Source organism: Cryptococcus depauperatus, chromosome 8, assembly GCF_001720195.1.
Source record: "Cryptococcus depauperatus CBS 7841 chromosome 8, complete sequence".
Classification (NCBI taxonomy): domain Eukaryota; kingdom Fungi; phylum Basidiomycota; class Tremellomycetes; order Tremellales; family Cryptococcaceae; genus Cryptococcus; species Cryptococcus depauperatus.
In genome coordinates, this window is record NC_089475.1 from 886,375 (window position 1) to 910,254 (window position 23,880).

The window sequence follows — 23,880 nt, forward strand, 5'->3', positions numbered from 1 at the left end:
CTTTTCTTTCTTTTACTTCTTTTCTTTCTTTTCATTGTTTATTTATTTATATTTCCATCTTCAAAGAATGCGTAGTTCATAGCATTCCATCCAACAGCAGTACGCTCAATAAGGACGACCGCCAACGACTTTTGTTGATATATATCCTCAAACTATACCCAATTCACGTCTTTTTCACTGAAATACATCAAGTTCCATGTCAATGGCCACTCCAAGACCGTTTGCTGCCCCATCCTATCCTGTTTCCCCCTCACCGACTACACCTTCATCCTTAGGCTATTCCCAGTATGGTTCACAATCTTTTTCCGGAGCGCCACCCAATCGACAGTTGTCCGCAACATCCTCAGCCTACGGTTCAGCCAGTGCGCCATCGAGAAGCGGATCTGGTCTAAAAACGAGTGAGAAGAAAGGAGAAAGTAGAGAGGTGGCAAGGGTGCATTGGAAAGCGCTAAAAGATTTTTTAAAGACATGGATTGAAAGAGGTGGGTGGGTTTGTACGCGTCGTTGGAACAGCTCTGAATCTTGTGCAATCAGAGTCTCCTTCGGCGAGAGCGTCTGCTCGAGAGAAACTCACTCGCTTGACAAAACTGCAGTTTCAGGAGCTTTCTACCGATGTTTACGATGAGCTCGTACGACGTATAGCTGCTGAAAATGGAGAAGAGGGGATAAGTGAGTTTGGTTGTGATTGCATCAGAAATGGTTTGACCAGATATTGCTCTAGCTCCTTTCTTACCAGTACGGGAAGATTTTCATCCTAAACGAAACCAAGCTAGACAAAAGCTGGCAACACTTCCCAGCAATAGATTCAAAGATCTCGCCAGTGACGTCTTTTATGAATTGCGGCGACGTTTCCCAGATTTCGATCGTGAAGAGGCTCAGCCTATCTACGAAGAACCGCCAGCGCCAGGACCCCGGCCCTCGGTTTCTTCGCATTCTCGTACTCAATCTACCCGGTCATCCCCTACTCCACCGCCAACCAGCGCGTCTCGTCTGATGTCGTCTTCAACTCATCAGCGCCAGGGATCTCGCAACATGTCCACTAGCACACATCGTTCTCGGCCTTCTACTGACAAAAATGGTCGCCAGCAGCAGAGCGAGCCAGAGGAGGAGTTTCTTGATGATAGAGGCACGAGCAATAAGACAAGAGGTAATGCTATGGCCGCTACAAATGATGTGGTCGTTCCTAGCAAAAGCAAACTGAGAGAAGAAGATATCGAGGTACCATATGCGCGGGATAGCACTGTTGACATGATGAGAACAAGTGTTGTGTCTCGTGGAGAAAGCTCCGGGAGGGATTCTTCATCATATGGTATTACGCCATCCAGAGATGGTGACAAGTCATGGAATACTGTACGACCTGGTAGTCGTTCCAATCCAAATTCGGCAAGGTCGGATAGCCGTCAGGAGTCGGGTTTCGACAATCGTCATACTTCATTGAATGAAGAAAGAGAAAAAAAATTGAGATCTGAATATGACCTTAAGATATCCGGACTCGATAAAAGGTTATATGCTGCTGAGCAAGATCGGGATGAGGCAAAAATGGCCGAAAATCAAGAACGGACAATGAGACTGGAACGGGATGAGGAAGTGAGAGTTCTTAAAAAGCAAGCTGCAACGCATGCTTCAACTATTCGCGCTCTACAACATGACCTCGATCTAGCTAGGGATCAAACGGATGCTGCTAGACAGCATATTGATCAGACTAATGTTAGTGCTGAACAAGATATCGCCCAATGGAGAGAAAGGTGTGAACAGCTAGAGGATGAATGTAGACGATTGGAGAACGAGAAGGCAGTTCTTGAGGACGAAGTCGGAAGAGTTCATGACGGCAGCGTGAGTTCCTAGCAAGACGGAAAATATAGAGTTGTGTTGATATAGCTACACAGCAAGCTGTGGGCGACATCAGGGATGAGCTCCAATCTCTTGTAGATGAGATAAATGTGCTTTCAATGCGCAATGATGAGCTTGTAGCTGAACGGGAGCATGATGCTGCACATATTAATCAGATGGAGAAGAAAGTCTCCGAATATAAGCGAAAATATGATGCTGTCAGAGTTGAGCTTCGTAATTTAAAAGGTGTGTTGAGCAAATGTCTTTATAAATGGGCTAGCGTTAACTCGAACTTGTGAAGCTACCTCTACAATGTTTGCAACACTTGTCAAGCCTGTCACAGACGATCATCTTCCTGCTTCTCCGGATGGCAATATAACCGATGTGAATGTCTCAGACTTCCAGAGTTCCATTGACAATTTGCTTTCTGCGGCCAGGTAAGTCCACTTTAATTCGCGAAGCATGGTCCTCCTAACAGTTGTCAAAAGGTCATCAGCTCCCTCTAGTGTTTTGCCCGCTATGAAGGCCATAGTTGAAGCAATCACATCCATAGGCAAAGACGTCAAAACCTTTGAGGCGAAGCCTAATCTCGATGTCAATGTTTCCCGTCTCGAATCCCTTAAGTACGAATCCACCACCCGTCTCAACAACCTCATGCAGGTTGCTCGTAATCACGCAATGGCCTCGGGCCTCTCCCCAGTCTCTTTGCTTGATGCCGCTGCAGGTCATTTGAGCGCTAACGTTGTGGAAATCATCAAGCTTCTCAAAATCAGGCGAAGCAACAAGGATTTAAAGAGGATTAGTAGTCATTTAAACATTAAAGAGACGGTTGATCGAGATAGAGACGCAGAGAGAGTGAATGAGACGTGGGAAACCAATTATCGTTCCGAAAGCAGATCTGATAGTGGAACTGGAGAGCGTTCTCAGAGTAGGTCAGAGAGTCGGGCGGAAAGACGGTTTGAAAGTAGAGGACCAGAAGTCGTGATCAATCAGCCTACACCGGAGAAACAAAATGCCAGAGGAACTTCGAGGCCGGCTTCAAGAAATGATGTGGAGCATGATTCCAGCAGGACCTCAAATCCCACAGAATTATTCACAGCTAAGCCCGATGGCTCCGTTCCTCCTAGCTCTTATCGATCCCCATCTGTCGCTTCACAGCCCCAGTCTGCAACTAATCCGGTTTCTACACCCGTGTCTGTGGCATCTCCACCCACGCATAGCCTTCCTCTCATCGCTACTCCGCAGTCGACCGGCCCTCAAAATTCAAAACCAACCAATCGTCGCATGGACTCTTTTCATTCCACTTCAACTTCCCGCTCTGATTCTTTTGAACTTGACCGGAAGTCTACATTAATGACTGACCGTTCACCTAACGCCTTCGTGGAATCGAAAACACCTAGTCGTCCTATTGACGGCGTGCGCAAGGACGAAAGGGAAAGCTTAGGATCTACGGCGACCGCAAGTAGCAATGGCCCTATGACTGCACTTGGCTCGGCCCAGTCTTTCAATGCCGTTGAAGTGATACAAGATGATAGAGATGATGACGGACGAGAGTGGGAGGATCTGAGACCATATTTGAATGCCCAATCATCTTTGCTTGTAAACTCGATTCAAAACCTTCTTGCCTCCATCCGCACAAACTCGTCGCCTTCAGCTTTGAACGAGCACCTCTCGGAAGTTATTGCTATAGCATCGTCTATCGTAGCTGTATCTACAAATGCTCTTCCCAGCTCATTGAGGGCACAAGGGGATGATTTATTGAGAGATCTGGTTACCAATACCAACAAATTGAGCGAAGCTCAGGAAATGGGTAAACAAGGTGGTCAACAAGGCTTCGAGAAAAACTTGAGGCAGCAGATTGCTAGTGCAAGCTTTGGGGTTGCAAAAAGCTTGAAAGCATTAATGAAACTCGGTGGGAATGAATGATCGCAATCGTGTTGGGCGGAGCAATGAGCGAAAGTGTGATTGATTATTATTTTCTTCTTTTTGTTTGGGTCCAGTATGATTCTTTTGTAGCTTTGCTTATATTTGGCAGTCATTTGTCAGACATGATATACTTTCACGACACACTTATGCATACGATTGTAAATTTAAAGACTAACACAGGTTGAGTCCGAATCAAAATGTTACTCATTATGCCGTTCTCTACGGGCTAAATCTTGATTGCGAACGAACTCTTCACCTCTCCTTAGTCGACTTAAACTTTCGTCGAGACCAAGGACAACAACAAGTTCAGGAATACTTGGCCCTTGCTGAATCACTCGTTATCTCTTGCAAAGGTGACATATCATGCGCAAATATATACTCACTCTTCTCTCTGTCAAAGCGTGTCTGATAGGAATTAACAGTTGGCTTTTCTTCGTTGCTCCAGATATTTCCATTATTTTGCGAATAACACTCCATACAAGATCTTCATCAACGCCACTGGCTGCATCTGCATGACTTTCAAGGGTATCAGCGAAAAGATGAGCATATTGGCCTTTCCCGTTGTCAGTAATCATATACAGAAGCGACTGAAAGTATGAGATTTACAGTAGAGACGAAGATTGAGAGTACTCAGAATCGACTGGGATTCCTGACAAGTGTATGTAGGAGATAAGAAGTAAAAGATGGAATGTAATGGCATCTCAGGTAGGATGGTCGTCCGCGGCTACCAAAAGATGTTTCAGCGTTCTCCATATTTATATGACCACTTACTAGTTCAGCGTCAAAAACTTTGCCCACAAAATTTAGATCGTCAATTGATTTGCAACCTTTTAAGGCTGTTTCTTCGCGCAACAACGATTGAAACCTTTTCACAAGGATATCTCTTTCGGTCGTATCGTGTCTATGGCTAATCTTGCCAACTTCAACTATCAACCCACCCTTATCTAACCTTCCCGCCTTTCTCCTTAAGTGTAGTTTATTCAGAAAATCTAATTTGCTCTGATTGACAGCGGCTTTCCGATGATTGATATGTGAAGGGTCAAAAGCCGCGATAAGTTGAGGGAGAGTAAAAAGCTCGTACAGCGAGTGACCGTCAATGCGGAGATGAGGATCCAGATTGAGCTGAGATGAGGATTCCAGAGCGGAATGATAATCCCATCCCATCAAGGCTAAGAAGTTGAGAAGAGCCTCAGGCTCATAACCCAATCTCTATAACAGAATCAGACTCTCTGTTTCGAGTGGAGATAATACCGACCTTGTAATGCTGTACAAAAGTATCACCACGTCTTTTGCTTAACTTAGTTCCATCAGGGTTACACAAAAGGGGAAGGTGCGCGAATTGAGGAGGAACCCATCCGAAGGCTTGATATAGCCTATGATGCTTGGGAATGGAAGGAAGCCATTCCTTATAGTAAAACGTTTTAGCGCACGTACTACATAACCATTATCGTGCTCACTTCTCCTCGAAGCACATGTGTGATTTCCATCAAATGGTCATCGATGACACTAGCCAGGTGGTATGTAGGCCAGCCGTCTGATTTGAGCAGTACGAAATCATCAGGGCCAATGACGGCATTTGGTTGGTGGTCGCCAAATATCATATCAGGCGGAAAATCGAGCTTTCCTGGAGTATTCTATACGTGCAGCTTGAGCCACTTTCACTTCAGTCTACCTTTTCCGTAGGAGACCACGCACTTTGAATCGTACAATATACTTGTGCCCTAAACGTTTCCTTCGAGTTACTTCCTCTTCAGAAAGATGTCGACAGCGTCCATCATAACTATGCTGTAAACCTTGCTTTGTCAAGGATAATTTGATGAGTTCCAACTCCTGCAGGGAACAAAAACATTCATATGCCTCGCCTCGTAACAGAAGCTCTTTTGTGTAATGATGATAGATGTCTAGTCTATCTGACTGCAAAAATTACTAAGCTTTCTTCAACATTCCGATTTTAAATCACGAACTTGAGCATAAGGACCAAAAGACCCGCCGACGCCTACTCCTTCATCATATTCTAAGCCGGCCCATAACAGAGCACTCCTCACACTTTCCACTGCACCTTCAGTATATCTTGCCTATTGGCTAACATGAGCATTCCTATACTCAGTGATACACTGTCAACTGACTCTATCTGTATCCTCAATCCTCAAAAGCCATTTCCCCTTCCATTTTTTGGCCAATATGTGATTAAAAAGTGCGGTTCGAAGACCTCCCAGGTGCAAATGGCCAGTAGGTGAAGGAGCAAAACGCAGACGAGCATTTGTTGTATTATTAGCTGGGACGGCATGAAAAGGAAGAGAATGAGATGGGCGAGTTAGTCGGCATTGTGATATGTTGGGCAATTGACGAACACAAGGCTGGGATGATCGGTACATGATTTTGAAAGGCGAAAATTGTTATAGTTTGCATTAATATTAATATTAAAATGTAATAAAGAAAATTAAAATTAAAAAGTATCGATGTCATCACTTTTTCTTTGCCACGCGACTGATTTTATTTCATCGATAGAAACAAAGAATCCGAACGTTTCTTTGTCAGGGTGATGGAGAGGGGAAGGTGAAAAGACATAAGGAAGGACTTGTTCATAGCTTCCTAAGAAATTAATCTGAATAGTTATCTTTGTCTATTCCAGTTAGACATTTCTCAGTTAAGTTACATTGAGTCCCCCACACATAATTCAATTTCTGACACTTTATTGCCTCAGGTATTGCTCGATACATCACATACAACTATCCTTCAATTGAGGTTCTACAGGAAAGGGCTCGGGCTGCTATGTCAATATCGACATGGATATTCTACCGTTTTATAAGCTGCTGCACGACTAATAAAGGTATTATCATTCTCAGTAAGACAAACTAGAAACAGACTATGGCTATCTGTAAGCCTGACTGAGATGAGATGCTGTGCGACGTTGTGACAGACTTCAAGCCGAAACTTGCTTGTGAAGATTTGGCATTGAGGCTCAAACGATCAGCGATTGCAAGTTAAAACAAACTGGTATATGCTTGGACGATGACACCCTTCAGATACTATTGAAATTTCTCTACAAGATCGTTGAGCTGGGCGTTTTGATAAACAATCGGATGGATATGCCACTGACCCAACGATCCCTATTAAGCCCTTCTCAGTGGTATACCGTGGCCATCGCCCTATCGGCAGAATGCTTGCTTTCAAGCCACACTGTTGTAAGAATAGCACTTTGACCAGTTTTCCTCGCAAGTATTGTTTGAGCAACTCTTCAAGTTGGAATTGATACACTGTCATCTATTAGATGCTATGAGTGCCAAACTCTCATCTGTTTGAATTAACTTGCAGCAACCCTGTCATCCACTGCCTAAAAAGGCGCTGAGAATCTATCTTACAATTCGTTGTTGATATATTTACTCTTTCTGGTATCAGATCCACTATCATGCCATTAGCCCAGCAATGACTCTTCAACATTTGCTATTTGCACCTAAAAAATTCATTGGTCCATAGGCGTTACGTTGATCTCATATCATGAGATGGCGAGGGCGATGTGTCAGCATCTGAGTTTGCAAGTGGGACGAGCGTCTTTAAGTCAATAGAGCTTAATCATTAATTAGATTAGCACCTCACATATAAATCGTCAGTTGTGTACCATAGTTACACCAGACCACCTCTCAAAATAAGACCATAATCTTGGATTGGTACCATTGATAGAGTAGAAAGCACAAGCCCCCAGCCTAATAGTATCCATAGAGTAGCATATCCCTTTGTAGTCGACAACAAGTGTGGAAGTGAGTCAAGAGTGCTTGTAGGAAGAAAATCTAATCAAGGCGGTGTATATCCCGTGATATATATCTCGAGCAGAGAGCAAACTAAGCTTGGAGTAGGAGTATAGTACATTCGTTCGTTACAGGTCTTACAGCTATTACATTAGGCGCATCAGCAAGTAAACAACAAGAATAGTGACGGATAGACGGACCAAGCTATCCATTCGCCCAAAGATTTCTAATACGGTTGCAATAACCTCAAAACGCAGCTCTTCTTGATCATCCTGTCCGCCTTTTGTTACAACATCTCTATCCTCTGTACTCTTGGAGGGTTCAGCCATTTCTTTTCTGACTTCCCTGACAAGCTCTTGCACACTCTCACGGCTGGCTGAAGAGCTTTCTCGCCGGCGTCCAGATGCAGAACCAATAGCAACAGGACCAGAAGCTGTGATGGATTGGCCGAAAGGCCAAGTAGAGAACTCGGCAAGAATGTCGTCACATCGCGCAAAAGCTGCTTCCCTACTGTCATAAGACAGCCGCTGTAGAGCATTTTCTAATACACTTGAAGCATAGGCTGCACAGACCAAGACAATAGCCCTCATATGCCGGTATTTGACATTCTCTTTATGCAATGCTTGTGGAGGGATGGCAGCCGTTTTCGCAGTAAGCAAAGCCAATACACGACGCAAGACATCGTCTTTAGCAGACAGGTCCGCAATAGGGTGGGTAGCCATGTCGAAGAGAAGAAAATTGCGCTTCTCGGTGCGAAGGACGCCTTTATCGACAAGACCTTTAGCAAGGCGTTCCCGCACTTGTTTAAGTTGATAGCCTATTTTCATGACATTCCATGTTTCACCTGAAGAAAAGTCAATAAGTACTTATCAAAGATTCAAGACCAAATTCCCAGCAGGGAAATAAGAGGGCTTTCGCCGAAGTGATAAGCCCAACTAGATCTCCAGCTATAGAGATAGTTTTCTCATAAGATGTAAGTGAAAGACTTACCACTCATCAGGTCGACCCAAGCACCCGCTCCATACTTTTCACTACTTTTGATCATCTTTAAAGCTTCATCCAGAATAGTCTCTCCGGTTTGTCTGTCATCAATTACTTCTATCAGTCTATCTGACAAGGCTAGACGCCGACGCGATGGGTCTCGAACCATCGCGATGCGGCCGCGTAGAGCCAGTTCGATGAGGATGCAGCCTCGAAGAGCGTAAGATATGTTGTCATTCCAGAAGGAGAGGTAACCCTAAGCTATTGTCAGCAGTTTGGACGCATGAAACAATTATTAGTGGCCTCCTCGGTCATTGTCATGTCTCTCGACAAAAATTTAGAGCGTTGTTGATCCTTGCGCAAAGCACAACCACAACTCACAGCCTTGTCTTTCAACCCCAACAACAGAACCTCCTCCATAAGAGTCAACCTTGGCGAACTGTCTTTCTCATCATTGTTCTCAAAATCTCTTGGATCATATGCAACCTTTCCTCTGCCTTCAAAAGCTCCTCCTGTATCTCGGCCTGTGACAGTGGATGAGGAGCCAGGGCGAGGCGACGGAGGTACAGTGGGTGAGTCAAACGTAGAGGTAGATGGAACGGCTGAAGACTGGCCTTGACGACGTCTAGTAAGGCCTTGGGACATTTTTATCGAGTAAGGAGATGATCAATCGAGTGAATTTAGTAATTTATGTCGCGAAATAGAACAACAGCAACATGTAAGAGATTTCCCGCTGAACACCGAAGTGGCGCGTTATGCTTACACGTCACGACTTTTTCTATTCCTCTGTCTGTCTCCTTCTGTATCTGTTGTTTTGACAATTATCTGGCAACTCCTGAATAATAGCTATGAGCAATTTGTGAGTAGAATAATATGCCGAAAAACTACATGCTTACCCTGGATTAGATATGCGACTGAGGTGAGACAAGCAAATAATCTTGTGACCCTTCTAAACATTGGCGAAGCCAGCTACAAACGGCAAAGTTATCATTGAAACGACAGCGGGCGAAATCGAGGTCAATATTATGGCTTATACCTGCCCTTCTATTACACCAAACCACGAAAGGCTAACGAATTTGAAGGTTGAATTATGGGGTAAAGAAACTCCCAAAGCTGTCCGCAATTTCATTGGATTGGCATTAGAAGGTGCACTCTTTGCAGTCACAAATATTGCCAATTAAGTACTCACATATGTTACAGGCTATTATGAAGGTGTTATATTCCATAGGATTGTTCCCAAATTCATTGTTCAAACGGGCGATCCCTCAGGAACCGGTATGGGCGGTGAGAGCTTTTATGGCGAACCTTTTGGAGATGAGATCCATGGTCGTCTAAAGTTCAATCGGTGAGACATTTATAAGCGCATAACTTTCAAGAAAGCTTCATGCTGACGCAATCATAGACGAGGTTTATTGGGTATGGCCAATAACGAAGCTCGAAATACAAACACATCCCAGTTTTTCATTACGCTGGACGCTGCTCCTGAACTTACATCCAAACATACTCTATTTGGAAAAGTGGTGGGAAACACGATCTATAGTACTCACTCATCCACATACCATCATTTCAGCACTGATACTTTGAATAGATGTGTTGAACATCGGCAATCTTGAGATTGATAAAGAGGAAAGGCCGCTAGTGTAAGTTTTGTTTTGAAAATGCTTACCAAAGATGGTGTTGAACACTTTGAAAGCCCTCCCAAGATTCGCGATATCCGCATTATAGAGAACCCATTCGATGATATTGTCCCTCGAATTACAGCATCTGAGCGTCGTGCTCAACAAGCTGCCAAATTGGAAGCGAAGAAAGAGATTGAAAAGAAGGAAAAGAGGGCGAAGGCAAAAAAAAATACTGGTCTACTTTCCTTTGGAGAGGCAGAAGAGGTTCAGGAGGAAGCTGTATCAAAGAAAAGCATGACAAGGCAAGATTGTAAGTTTTTTTCGTCACTCTGGTGATTCTGGATTTGGTGATAAGCTATAGACATTGATTGGTAGAATAGTAATTGAGGCGGAGCCTCCTATGCCAAAGGCCAAGCCTGTAAGCTACATTGAAACTCCAGAGTCTTTGAAGGACATTGGTCGAAAATCGTTCACTGAGAGGAAAGGGGAGATAAAGGTATATACGTTGGCTTTCTCACGAGGGAACATTTTTAACATTCTGCTAGGTGACAGATTTGAAGGATGTGAGAGCTCAACATGAAGCTCAAAAAGCTGGCTCATCGTATGCGTCGCGCTTTCTCTTGCCAAACACCGTTACCAAGCTCACCATTCGTCAAATAACATAGTGTTGCTCGCCAAGCCGTAATCAAACAGATGGAGGAAGATCTCCGTCGTCTCAAGCGCCGCGACTCCGCCTCATCTTCTGAATCTGACTCACGTCGTCCTAAAGGTCCATCATATCTAGAAGAAGAGCTTGCCAAATATGCAAGCAGTAGGGGTCGGGCGGCAGTCAGGGCCGGGAAAAAAAGAGGGAGAAACGATGAAGATGATTTACTCAAAGAGATGAGAAATTTCACAAAAAAGATCACTGATGCGGGCGACTCTGAGCCCGAAGACGAACTCAATGATAGGAATAGGGAAATGGATGAAATGGAAAAAACGCAAAAGGAGAGAAGCGAGTATGATGAAGGAGATGCACTTGATATAGATGATGATGTGGGATGGATGAGACATCGGCTCAAATTTGAAGTAGACGAGAGAGACCTTACACGTCGAGCTGAAGATGAGTATGCTGTAGGTCTCATAATCTTCGTTTTCGTAAACAGTAGAGACGAAGAACTAACACCTGCTAGGTTATCGATCCCCGAGCCAAGGCGAGAGATCTCGATCGAACTAATTCGCGGCGAAAAGAGAAAGAGATAAAGAAGAGCTATAGGGCAGTGAGAGATGTTGGTAAGGCATATTAGCACGTTGATACAATACATCACTTTGAAAGTCCTAATAATGTTCGTAACAATGAAATAAGAGAATAGTAGCAAAGGCGGCGATCTCCGAATTTTTTTGTTGACATCCCACGTGGCAGCACATGGCTATACATCGTACCACTTCCTTCATGGGACGATTCTTTTGGCCTTTTAAATAATTTATTATTATCAATCTTTCTTTTATTCTTTCTATTTTTCAACACGAAAAAATTGACGGCAAGCTTCACCAAATAGAACCAAGTAGTATGGCAAGATGCCCAGTTCATTCTACAACATAAAGTCCCATGATGACAATCTCTCTACAAGTGGCAATGTCTCCCCAACGGATGCTCTCTTTCCTCCTGAATTGTCTACACCCTATGGAGGACAGATTTTTGGCCTTGATTCGCCTGCCAATGTTGAAATGGATCATCTTTCGAGAGGGTCTATATCATCAAATGATGGTTCTCTTTCGTTTCTTTCCCCTCCAAATCTTACATCCAACTCGAGCACATCGCCAAGGCTCTCTTTATCGCCCATGACCGGTACTGTTCCTCTTCGTCCATCTTCGTGCACACACGCATCTCCCTCAAGCCATTCTGCTTCGTCTTCATACACAGACGATGTGTATCTTCAAAGTTCATTCTCTGGTGTTTCGTCCAATGAACTTGACATGTTCCTCTTACCAGACGAAAATGCCGCATCTCTTGAATTCCTTGATTGCCAAAATGACCAAGGAGATAGTCAACACTCAAAGCCGGGCTCTTTTCTGTTTTTGCCAAATCGAGAAGGCCCCGGAGGTGGAAGGAGCGAATTTGATGGAGATGCTTGGATCCAGAATTTATTCAAGAATTCTAATGAGCTAGAATCTCTATCTGTAGATCAAATCAATCGACAAAATCGACAGCAGCAACAGCAGCGTAAACCCTTCGAAGGCCCAAATCAACCTGACGGTTTCGACATTCAACGAATTCTTTCTGGTCTTCAAACACAAATTGATGCTCAAGCAATTATACAAGAGCAATTTGGCCAAAGTCAAGAACAACCTCAGACTATTCAACCTCATTTGGTGAAGGAGTCTTATGTCGGCAACAGAGATTGTGAGTAGCATGTGACGTTATTTTTGCGAGTAGAGATTATTAATGACAAGCATATTTAGCAAATTCATTCGATTCCGCTATATCTTCATCAACGGCACATCAGCCAAATCCCTCTCTGCTCCAGCATAAGAACTCTTCTTCCACTAGAATTGCTGCTTCCAAACACACTTCTGCGTCCAAACTTCGATCTAATCCTATAAACCCTGATGCCCCTGCTCAGCCAACTGTCGGTAAACACAATAAAACTGAACGGCGATATCGTCAGAAAGTTCAACTTGCCCAGTCTGACCTACGTGATTCTGTCCCATATCTGCGTGTTCTTTATGGTACGTCTACCTCAGATCAGCTCGCAACGACAGATCAAAGAGATGCAGACGGCAAGGTAGACGGTTTAGGCGATGTAACTCGACCCAATGCATCCCAAAAAGCGACTATACTTATTGGCGCAAGAATGTACATTGAGCTTCTGCAGAAGAGGAATAATAAGCTGTTGCGTATGGCTAATGAACTTGAAGCTTATAGAAGAGCCGTTGATGGAGAGCAGAGATGGAACATATGGAAGCAAGACTTTGAGAAGCGAGAAGCAGAGATTGAGCGTATTGAAACTGAACGTGCTGCCGCAAAGATCGACTCCGAAGAGAGTGATGTCGATGAACCTGGAGAGGAAAACGAGGGACCCTCAAAGAAAAGGAAGCGCGTTGCTATAACTTCCAATGCCAAAAAAATCAAAGCGCCTACCAAGAGTAGAGCTGCGACTGCAGGAAAGGTTTTTGCGGCATTTGCAATGTCCTTTTCATTTACTCCATCTGCATCCAAAATCCTTCCTTCTCAAGCAGTTGTCCCAATAGGAAGCGAACAGGTCTTTAGGCCAGTGACCACCAGGCAAATTCTAATTAAACTGCCTCTTGTTATCGCTGAGCATATATGTCGTCTTCTATCTAGGGGATTACCAAGTGCTATTTCACCTTCGCCTTCCACACTCTTAGACTGGACTTGGAGACTATTCGTCGCTATCATATTGGGTCTAGCCATGGGCCCTATCATCACCAAATGGTCTAAAAAAGAGAAAGAGTGGAATAAACCTGGAAGCTTGAGAGGTGCAATTCAGGATCTTATGGAAGGCCAAAAACATGAGAAAGAGTGGGAGCAATATGCAGCTTCAGTTGTGGGCTCAGGTGTGCTTTTGTTAGCTGTTTAATTTATATGATACTGATACCTTTTCTTAGTGGTTAACCCTTCAACTTTGGCCAGGTGGCATACAATTTTGCATCTCACTGCTACTGCCCAAACACCATACTCTCTCGCTTTGCTTTCACTACTACAACCTCAAATGCCTGTTTTGAGATCTTCTACGCAGACATGGACCAAAGCTCAGTTTCTTGTTGACGGTAACACTCCTCCTGCTTTAGCCAGTGTTCTTGAGCTGTCTTTCCCCGAGGCTCAACATTGTTTATCCAGTGTTTCTCCTACTTCTACCCCTCTTACAGCCTTGGCTGAGCAAGTAACTCTGATCCACATTCACGACCTGTACATTCGGTTCTTCGTTCATCTCGTTGAAACGTCAATCCCTTCTTCCCTTTCATCTGACAGCCTTCGCACCCTTCTTCTTGAGCTTGAAAATCACAACATACGGGCAAGCCTGATAAGAGCAAATTTTGATAAAGAGATTAAGTGTGTATTAGAAGGTATACCAAAAGGATCTGTAGGTCATGCTCTAGGTTTAGTGTTGATTGGACTATGGGGAATATTTGCTGGGCCTGCACCTAGTGCACAGGCTACACTAGCTGCTGCTCTCGCTGCGGATCAAGTGTCGGACTCTGTTCACGGCCTTTCTTCTATCCCTGCGTTGCTAGAGCTTTTATATCCTGGATCCTCATTTTCTGGAGAAATGCCGTCCCTCTCTTCCAACAAATTATCACCAAACACACGAAATATTGATAACCTCGCATTGAGTATCATTGAGTACATTTCTCTCCTTCTTTTCTCGTCCAAGATGAATCCTGAAAAAGACAGGGCGAGTAGAAAAGATGAGAGCCTCAGTGTGCAGAGAAAAGTTGTTCATCTACGGAGTGTGCTCAACAAGGTTAACTGGGTGGGTCTTTCGTCCGAATCCTCTAGATTTGAAGATATTCTAGAAGACGAAGATGAGAATGAAGAGTATGGTGGTGACGACAGCATTCGATCATGTATGGACCAAGAGAAAGGACATCTTGAAAATGAGAGAGAGAAATATGAACGGGCAAAGGAAAAGTTGGTCAGCGTACTTTCCAAGATCGGACGAAGAGCTGCCGGTAGAGCCAGAGAAAGAGATGAAGACAGCGGATTGGGGGGAGATTTGGATGAGCTTTGAATTGTACAATTAGCTTTGTGTAATGGACTCAAACAATGTATAGTGTAGTATAGTATTTCATAGTCATCCTCATTCACTGTTCATCGTTCATCGTATGTTCTCTTGACAGAAGTTTTCTTGCTCTTCTGGCAGTGATGGATGCCAGCAAGAAAATGAAAGGTTAACTTGTGAATTGTTGTCAAAGCCGATTCCATATCTTTGCTATCTTGGAAGATAGAAAACATTGCTCTCACAAGAGGCTGTAAGAGTGTTAAATCAACATGGCAGATCCAGGCTATGTCTATGGGCAGTAGTCGTTTATATGAGAAATCATAGCAAGGCAAACATGAAGCACAGAATCTAGTACATTCATTTTCGTATATCCCCTTGTATCAATGTGACAGAAGCAGGATCGCTGCTTCTCATAACACCTGAAAACTATAATCAGCGTTTATCTCTGACCAAAATCACCCAAAGCAAAAGACACAAGGAGCTTTGATGTGTTGGTCGTTCAGAATTTTCAGTGTGATAATAAATGCCTCCCAGCCCTCCGGTTAGAAGTGGCTCGACAAGCTTGTATTTACAAAATCATCTTGACTCAAGCTCCTCGCGTTTTGGTGTTGGGCGAGATAGCTTACCTTTAATGAGATAGTTGAAGAAGGATAGTGAAAGAAGATGTCGTTGATTTATATAATTTAATTTTTTCAGTGTTGTATGTTAAACGGTCCAACACTTAACAGATAGGATGTTGAGATGATCATGATGTCCGTTTTCTATCTTGTCTTTTGTTTTTACTTTATATTTCAATTATAAGTTTTGTTGGACAGTTGTGACTAAAAGACGCAAAACAACTGCTTGAGGGGCATGGGATTTTCATGAAGCAAACTAATTCGGATAGTGTAGCATCGTTAGTCGGTATACACTGTTACCAGGCTTTCTGGAACCTCGACTGCTAGAAGAAATCGGCAGCTATCACACGGGATTGATGCGAGCGCATCTGGTTACCAACACCTTGCAAGGCATGGAAAAGTTATTGACCGGAAGCAGCAATCATCAACAAATGAAATAAATCCAACGATTTCTCCTACTTACGTCTTTGTGCTGAGATCCAGAAAGGGAATAACACCAATGATCACAAAAGTTTATGGACAAGACTTGACCAAACGCCTGAAATGATGAGGCAGCATAGAGCCAAAACGAGCCAACTCGAACCTCCAGTCATTGTTGGAATGATTTTAACGAGCCACGATAAAGTGGATCTGAATTGGACAATGAACCTCAAAGCATGAATTATGATTATAACGACGGTGGTTTTATCTATACCACGTCTTTCTCTAGTTGGATGAGACCAGCACAACATGAAAGATTCCGAGCCTGCGATTACATGTTGTTCTTTGACAACGTTTAGAGTCTCTCGTTGGGACCTCATAGACACCTTTCTTACTTCGCTTTTTCCTTCTGATATTTGCAAACTTAAGATGCTTCATTGACGGCTTGTATATATTGAAAGCGCAAGGAATCTCGAATTCATTTACAGTTGGAGAACTCTCCCATACATCACCTTGTTTTTGCGTACTACAGATGTTTTCATACTCTCCCAAAACTCGTTTTCTGTCTCTGATTTTCGCTTGGTACGTCTGCCTGCTTGTCCAGCAAAAATGGTCAAGCAAACTCTGTACTGTACCTTTCAATGCGTCATTCATTGGGAGTTACCGTGTTGTACTCTATGCTTGATGTAAAAATCAATAATGGACTCAATAGATAGCCATGTCATATTGATGGCCTTCGTTAGTCATCATACTGGGCCTCTTGGCTGTGAACAAGTTGAGAGACCACTTAGGTTTAAATTGAGGAATGTATAGTAAGATATACAAGTCTATGGACGCTCTACTTGACATTTTTTTTCATTCAGTGCTCTATCACATCTATAAGATCTTATAGTAAAGTATTACATTTTCATTCGCTTTTGTGGACAAATGCTGTTGGTGAAGAGGTAGTTCTGCGTGCCTATTTATGACCTTTTTAGCTTCAGATTAGGCGCGTCTGAAGTCTCTGTTCCACGCCGATTGTCATGGTTATGGCTGTTTATGCCTACTCATCTCTTTCCTTCTTTCCTTTATCTTTCTGTCTGTTTCCCGCATTAAAAGCGTGAAACCTCTGAGTAGCAGGCATGAAGTTGAAAGACATCAACCGAACGGCAACCTTTGCTTGGGACAATTCCACCTCATCTGCACCTCTCATTGCTACCGGTGCAGCAGCTGGCGCCGTCGACGCCACCTTTAGTAACGACTCTCAGCTCGAGATTTGGCAGCCAGAGTTTAGCAATGCCAATAATGCCAGACTGGGCGTTGATGGGAGCTCAGCTTTGGGGAGTATCACGGTGAATAGCCGGTATGTGTTGTAGCATTTGAACACGATAGAGCAGTACTGATGTCTCTCGATAACAGATTCAATCGCATCGCGTGGTCAGTACCTACCACGCATCACATCAGAGGCATCCTTGCCACGGGTATGGAAGATGGTGAATTCAGCTTATACGATCCTTCAAAAATCCTCTCGGGAAGCAAGTAAGTAGCCTAGCCTATTTCGGTGACGTCTGGTTCAACTTTCATAGTGCCGAAGAAGCTCGAATCTACAAAAACAACAAGCATACCCAGGAAGTCAAGGGTGTTGACTTTAATCCTGTTCAGAAAAACCTCGTGCTTACTGGTGCTGTAAAGGGCGAGGTAAGGCATTTGTGGGCCGATATCTGATTTGAAGCTGAGGAACAATAGCTTTTTATTCATGATCTCAATAAACCGGATATTGAGCCGTATCTTCCTGGATCGTCCTCAAAAGATGGCGCGATTTCTTCTCTTCAATGGAATCCCAATGTTTCCCGTGTTTTCGCCGCATCCTCCTCTGCTGGATATACTTCTGTGTGGGATGTCAAGGCTGCTAAGGAAGTCGTCAGCTTGCAATATGGAGGTGGCGCTGCCAAGTCAATGAACAGTGCTGGTGGTGTCGCAGGGACACAAATGGGAAGCAGGAGGGGTATGAGCGATGTGGTGTGGCATCCTGAAAATGTACGCTATATGATTCATGTTTGCATAGCTAATGTTTGAATGTTCTTAGGCTACTCGTTTGATCACTGCCTCAGAAGATGATGACTCTCCCATCATCATGCTTTGGGACCTTCGAAACACTCGAGCTCCGGAAAAGATTCTTTCGGGTCATAATCTTGGTGTCCTCTCCCTTTCTTGGTGCAAACAGGATGCCGATCTTCTCTTATCTTGTGGCAAAGACAAGCGCACTCTATGCTGGAATCCTCAATCTGGTGAAATTGTTGGCGAGCTACCTTTGAGTGGTGATTGGTCATTCCAGACAAGTTGGTGTCCCCGAAACCCCGACTTATTGGCCACTGCCTCTTTTGACGGCCACATTGGAATTCACTCGTTGCAGACAACGAGTCTCCCTGATCAGTCTACTCAAAAACTTAGTGAGACCGCTACTGCTGATGATGTCTTTGGAGCACTCAGCAATGAGCAACCAATCGAGTCCACTGCCAATGTTGTTTCCCTTCGCCAGGCGCCAAAGTGGCTTCGAAGACCTGTTTCCGCGACTTTTGGTTTCGGCGGCTTTCTCGTTTCAACAAGCAATCTCCCCGGTGCAAGTGGTAAACATCAAAGTGGAGTCGTGCACTTGAGGATCATCACAACTGAAGGCAGTGTCCTTAAACGAGCTAAAGCTCTAGAAGAGATCCGAGGAGAAAAAGAGAAACTCGCTGAGTTCTGCGCACAACGAGCTAGTGCCGGAGACGCATCCTGGAAAGCGCTTCAAACTTTGTTCAAGGCTCACGCTAGAGAAGAGCTCGTAAAATTGTTGGGCTTCTCCAAAGAAGATGTTGCAGAAAAGGTCAAAGAAGCAGTGCAAAAATTCCCCAATGCTTTCAAGACTGCGGAGAGAAACCAAGAAACCCCTATCATCAAAGCTCAAGATGCTGAGGAAAGCAAGACTCCAATTGCTGAACAGCCTGAGTCTGGTGCTATGCCAGATGTTTTAGAGTCTCTCAAGTCTGAAGGCGAAAGCATTACGGCGACCGAGGACAAGCTACAGGAAAATGACAATGAGGTTCAACCTGTAAAAACTCCAAGCCAGAGCCTTTTCGATGACGATAATTCTGCTGATTTTTTCACCTCTATTGCTTCTGATCCCACGGCAAATTACCCCAGTGTTCCTCGTAATCCAGCTCTAAATTCCATTGCTTCCCACAAGTTTGAGATTAGTGAGTCTGCTGCTGCCACCGCTGGAAGCACGAATTCTGTTCGAGATGAGGTCGTTGAAAAGGACAACAATTTCCACATCTACCCTGCAGGAGAGAGCGACGTTGATAAGCTCATTACACAAGCTCTTATTGTTGGAGATTTTAAATCTGCTGTCGACCTCTGTCTTGCTTCTGAACGATTTGCTGATGCTCTTCTGCTCGCTGTGCGAGGCGGCCCTGAATTGCTTCAAACTACACAGACAGCATACTTCACTCTTCAGACTACTGTTCGCCCATTCCTTCGTGTCTTTCAGTCGATTGTTACTGAAGACTTGCTCGACATTGTTCAAAATGCTGATTTGAGCGAATGGAAGGTCATTTTCGTTGTCCTCTGTACTTTTGCGAAGGAATCCGAATTCGCCAACCTTGCTGAACAATTAGGCCAACGATTGCAATTCAAGTGGCGGCTTTTGTCCGGAAGTGATAGTCCTGAAGCTAAAGAAGGAGCGATGACTGCCAAGCGAGATGCCACCCTTTGTTACCTTGCGGCGAGAAAACTGGAAAAGGTTATTGGCATTTGGATCGATGAGATGCATGAAGAGGAGAATTCTGTGGAGTCCACCAAATATACGGCTAGAGCCCAGGCTCTTCAGTCTTTTATTGAGAAAGTCTCCATCTTCCTTTGTGCCACAGGATATGTCGATGAAGAGCTCTCCACTCCTTCAACAACACTTACTGCTCAATCTGGCGCAAGGCAGTACAAACTCAGTGGGCTGTACAATAGATACCTTGAATACGCGGATGTGTTGGCTACACAAGACTCGGTTGAAATTGCGGAGAGTTTCGTAAAGAGGGTGCCAGCGGACTATGTTGGTGATGGTATCGAAAAAGTAAGAGAAAGAGTTTTGGGTGCTATGGAGGGTTCCAAAACGTCAAATTCCTCTGGACAAGCTCGAGCTGGACCATCTACTTCCAGAGGGCAGACTCATCAGCCTCAAAGATACGCCTCTGCTCAAAATACTTCTTACGGGCAGCATACTTCGGTTTATCAGCAAGCCTCTGTGACCACACCATACCAGCCTGCTGTAATACCACAAGCCAATAATCCGTATGCTCCACCCCCAACTCAATCTTCAAATCAACCGCAACCACAGTCACGACAATCTCAACAGTCTTTGGGCAACAATCCTTACGCTCCTGTTGCATCTACCTTTCAGGCTACTGGTTATGCTTCAAATGGGTACAATCCTGCCAACTCTCAGCCCCAGGGCTATGGCGCCCCTCTGACATCACAACAATCATATGGCCAGCAAACTGTGGTTCCTCCTCCTCCTCGTGCAGGTCAATCAAATGGGCCTATTTCTTCTACATCGCCTACACCTACTTCTTCCATCATTCCTGGGTCACAAAGGAGGGATATTCCTGGGTGGAATGATGCGCCGGCTTTAGCACCCAAGAGGCCTACTAGTGCGACCAAAGTGGTTAGCAATCCAACTGCAATCGTATCGCCTTTTCCAAATTCTCCTAGTCCTTACGCTGTTCCAAATGTAGGCGCTTCTGCTCCCACTGGTCCTGGGGGCATGGTGTCGCCTCCGTCTGCTATTCCTCCACCACCCAAGAACGCCCGGCCGCCTTCTGCTGCTCCAAAGCTACAGCCTCTGCCGACTGTACAACAACAGCAGCAGTACACTCAACAGCAGACGCAGCAGCGCCAGCAATATGCTCAGCAGCATGGTCAACAACAGCAGCAGTATGGGACGCCTTCACCCCAGGCCTATCCCAACGCCCATGCTGGGCCACCTCCTTCATCGATTCGACCACCACCGCCAGGCGTAAGGGCAGCTCCAACTTCAGGTACGTTCGTAGGCGGTCCTCCTCCTCACATGTTTGCTGGCGGCCCTCCTCCTAGCACATTGATGGGTGGTCCCCCTCCTCAACGAATTCTCTCGCCCTTGGGACCGGGACGAGCGGCTTCCGGGGCTAAGGACATACAGGGATCCAAGTAGTTTGAGAATCATTCTCCCTTGGCAAGATAATTGCGCGTAGTTGAAGAAGCACAAAAGCATGTATGAGTGTAACGAGTGATAGCTGAATTTGCTAAGTAGAGTTCATTCATAGATAATGCAGCTTTGGCTTGCCATATTTGCCTTCAATGACATTTGTTTCAGACGCTGCTGTTTGCATGCTGGGTACTTGCTTACGAGACTTCAGCCATTTGTACAGCATACCGAGCTTTAGATTCATGACCTGCACCGAAATAGGCTTGCGAGCAGCTTTTGACTCGCAGGCCTATCATAATCACGTGACTTTCATTTGCTACATCATTTCAGGATGATGTACAAGGTTGGGATAGAAGAAGACAGGATATGGTGTATGCAGAGGAGATGGTATAGTGGGTTGAGCTGGAAACTGGCTAAAGGACATAGAGCAGAGAATATATATGGAAGGGATTGTGGTGGATAGTTCCCCAAGGAATCAATCTTGATAGTCTATTTCAGATACATATTCATAGATAACCCACTCGTCCCAAGGACTCCCAGACCAAGCCCAGGAATAATCTTGCTCCTGACAGATTACTACAGGACAATCTCATTTGTATAGAAATCAGACAAGATGTGCAGAGTAAATGGTTTAATTTTGATTATCAAGTTAAATTAATGTCTAGATTAGAGAAACCCAACTTTCCCTTTTGTGCACGTCTTACTTGAAGTTTTTGCCGTCGGCCCACTCCCTGCCGTTCTCAACTAAATCCCAAGTCAAGGAGGCCTCAAAGAAGGCCTTATCATCAGCGTTGTCGATGTTGAGCCTCCTGAAGCTGTAAGACTCCCATTCGGGAGCCACATTGACAACGGGCTCAATGTCCTGACCTCTGGCGACAAGAACACCAGTGATGACAGAATCGTTGGCCTTGCCAAGAACACCGACAGAACCAAAGAGGTACTTTCGGGAAGCCTCAAGACGGTTGAAGAAGCCACCAATCTGTGCTTCATGTCAGTTCAAAGTAATTATAAAATGCACAAAGATGTACCTGGTTGCTAGACATAAAGATCTGAGTCAACTCCTCATTGTACTTGAAGTCAACCCTCCAGATGGAGAAGCCCTCTTTATCAAACTTCTCGTAGAACCAAGCAAGAGAGCCACCGGCGCCCCGGATATCGTTATTGAAGTACTGCCTCTTCCATTTTCTAAGATTGAAAGAAGACTTTGGGAGATCGTCAAGCGGGTTCTTGACCTTGTACTCGGCAGGGTCAATAGGCTCCTCCTCCTCCTCCTCGTCGGCCTCCGTAGGTTTCTTCTCAGCCTTTGGCTTAGCAGGAGCTTGAGGAGTAGGAGCCTTCTCAATAAACTCAAGAGGAGTGAAGATCTCGACGAGCTTGGGGTGGTTGACGACACTTGGGGATATGAGCTTTACGCAAGACACTCTGATACCAACTTACGTCTCCACGTATCGAACAACGTTGGGAACCTTGGCGCGAGCAGGAGCATCAAACCAGGCGGAGAAGATGGTGATGAAGGAATTTACAATAAAGATGTCGGCAAGCGTGATACGATCACCGACAAGGAAAGTCTTGGTGGCAAGTATTGTGTCAATGACATTAATTCTGCCAGTAATCCTGTCTGCAATTGTTTGATAAACAGGCTTGGCGTAGGGAATTTTGCCAATAAGCATATGGAAAAGGATAGCAGTAGGGATGAAAAGCTAAGACCTTATCAGCAACAAACGCTGAAACCAATGATAAACAAACCTCCTGGTCAGCAGTAGCCTGCCAAGAGTGAACCTCAGCTTTCGCCTTGAGGTCAGACGGGATCAGGGTTTGGTTAGTACCAAGTTCGGCGACTAGAGTCATGCAGTCAGTAAGCACAATATAAACTGCGTTTGAAAAGTGACCAGAAAAGCTTATGATTCAGAAAAGCGATGGTACCACCCGCTTGAAAACTCTCGACACATATCATTAAGACAGGGATACCTGAGAAAAGGTTTCATCCTAAACATTTAATTTCAGATGACAAAAGACTCATGGAAGGGTACGTTCTGATTCGGCATACATGCAATCTTTACAGTCCACGACGCATTGTTAGATAAACGCATAGAAACAAACTCACTGTACTCGGCAATAGCAGAACACTCTCTCAAAATGGTGCCATCCTCAAGCTCAAGGATGGGGAGCAATCCAAAGGGGTTCTTCGAGAGGAACTCCGGGGTCTTCCAGTTTGAAGCAGGCGTAAGAGATTTGTCATGCTCAAGGTCGACGCCAGCATAGGCAGCAACGGCAAGAATTCGTTGAGTTCGAGGGTTGCCTATACAACAAGTTGGTAATAGACGGATAGAAAAGTGTGATTGGGTCAGTAAAGTGTGCTTGCCAGAGCTCCAACCCTATACACACTGGCAAAAGCAGTGAGCTTGAGAGGCATTTTTGTCTTGATTAATGATGTTCAAAATCGAGGTTTGTTTTGTACCTGATAATTAATAATAATTTTTGTCTTTATAAATTCCATGACTGAAATACTCTCAAAAGGTCTGGTATTTATATGTTTTTTCCTCCACCAGACCTCCACCGGCATACTCAACCGTTTGTCACTGCCTCAGCACACAACACTGCGACTGGTAAAGACAGTCGATAAGGCTGTCCACGAGGAACGCATGTGGATAAGGACATGGATATAGATAGATAAACCGTAGAATTCGTTTACCTCAGATAGTTTATTCCAATGTATAACCAGTGCTAGGGCTGCTGTATCAGTACGTTCATCACCATAGCTATATCCTATTTACATCTCGTATACCTAGAATAGAGACCCAACAAACCCACTGTCGCACCAAG

The 23,880-nt window shown here is 44.6% G+C and overlaps 7 protein-coding genes across 7 annotated transcripts; 4 read left to right on the forward strand and 3 right to left on the reverse strand.

Moving 5' to 3' along the window:
- Positions 1-202: 202 nt before the first annotated feature.
- Positions 203-3,756, forward strand: L203_106266 (uncharacterized protein; the record flags this gene model as incomplete). Its single annotated transcript, XM_066215622.1, has 6 exons — positions 203-482; positions 535-669; positions 722-1,833; positions 1,887-2,076; positions 2,132-2,267; positions 2,319-3,756. The coding sequence occupies 6 exons, from the start codon at positions 203-205 to the stop codon at positions 3,754-3,756; spliced, it is 3,291 nt and encodes a 1,096-aa protein (XP_066071719.1).
- Positions 3,757-3,956: 200 nt separating this feature from the next.
- On the reverse strand, positions 3,957-6,131 carry L203_106267 (glutamate-tRNA ligase; the record flags this gene model as incomplete). Its single annotated transcript, XM_066215623.1, has 9 exons — positions 3,957-4,082; positions 4,140-4,309; positions 4,363-4,480; positions 4,528-4,965; positions 5,012-5,161; positions 5,214-5,390; positions 5,452-5,670; positions 5,721-5,831; positions 5,883-6,131. The coding sequence occupies 9 exons, from the start codon at positions 6,129-6,131 to the stop codon at positions 3,957-3,959; spliced, it is 1,758 nt and encodes a 585-aa protein (XP_066071720.1).
- A 1,508-nt stretch (positions 6,132-7,639) lies between these two features.
- On the reverse strand, positions 7,640-9,128 carry L203_106268 (uncharacterized protein; the record flags this gene model as incomplete). Its single annotated transcript, XM_066215624.1, has 4 exons — positions 7,640-7,645; positions 7,703-8,346; positions 8,493-8,739; positions 8,865-9,128. The coding sequence occupies 4 exons, from the start codon at positions 9,126-9,128 to the stop codon at positions 7,640-7,642; spliced, it is 1,161 nt and encodes a 386-aa protein (XP_066071721.1).
- Positions 9,129-9,331: 203 nt separating this feature from the next.
- Positions 9,332-11,388, forward strand: L203_106269 (uncharacterized protein; the record flags this gene model as incomplete). Its single annotated transcript, XM_066215625.1, has 12 exons — positions 9,332-9,342; positions 9,390-9,402; positions 9,449-9,499; positions 9,566-9,629; positions 9,684-9,828; positions 9,886-10,022; positions 10,072-10,123; positions 10,177-10,412; positions 10,483-10,598; positions 10,648-10,703; positions 10,768-11,215; positions 11,275-11,388. 12 exons carry the CDS (start codon positions 9,332-9,334, stop codon positions 11,386-11,388), a joined length of 1,443 nt encoding a protein of 480 aa, XP_066071722.1.
- Positions 11,389-11,659: 271 nt separating this feature from the next.
- L203_106270 (uncharacterized protein) lies at positions 11,660-14,835 on the forward strand (the record flags this gene model as incomplete). Its single annotated transcript, XM_066215626.1, has 3 exons — positions 11,660-12,485; positions 12,536-13,660; positions 13,712-14,835. The coding sequence occupies 3 exons, from the start codon at positions 11,660-11,662 to the stop codon at positions 14,833-14,835; spliced, it is 3,075 nt and encodes a 1,024-aa protein (XP_066071723.1).
- Positions 14,836-16,984: 2,149 nt separating this feature from the next.
- On the forward strand, positions 16,985-21,063 carry L203_106271 (uncharacterized protein; the record flags this gene model as incomplete). Its single annotated transcript, XM_066215627.1, has 5 exons — positions 16,985-17,205; positions 17,262-17,381; positions 17,429-17,540; positions 17,589-17,879; positions 17,929-21,063. The coding sequence occupies 5 exons, from the start codon at positions 16,985-16,987 to the stop codon at positions 21,061-21,063; spliced, it is 3,879 nt and encodes a 1,292-aa protein (XP_066071724.1).
- Positions 21,064-21,757: 694 nt separating this feature from the next.
- Positions 21,758-23,470, reverse strand: L203_106272 (uncharacterized protein; the record flags this gene model as incomplete). Its single annotated transcript, XM_066215628.1, has 6 exons — positions 21,758-22,036; positions 22,086-22,449; positions 22,495-22,757; positions 22,804-22,895; positions 23,162-23,356; positions 23,443-23,470. The coding sequence occupies 6 exons, from the start codon at positions 23,468-23,470 to the stop codon at positions 21,758-21,760; spliced, it is 1,221 nt and encodes a 406-aa protein (XP_066071725.1).
- Between the last annotated feature and the right edge of the window lie 410 nt (positions 23,471-23,880).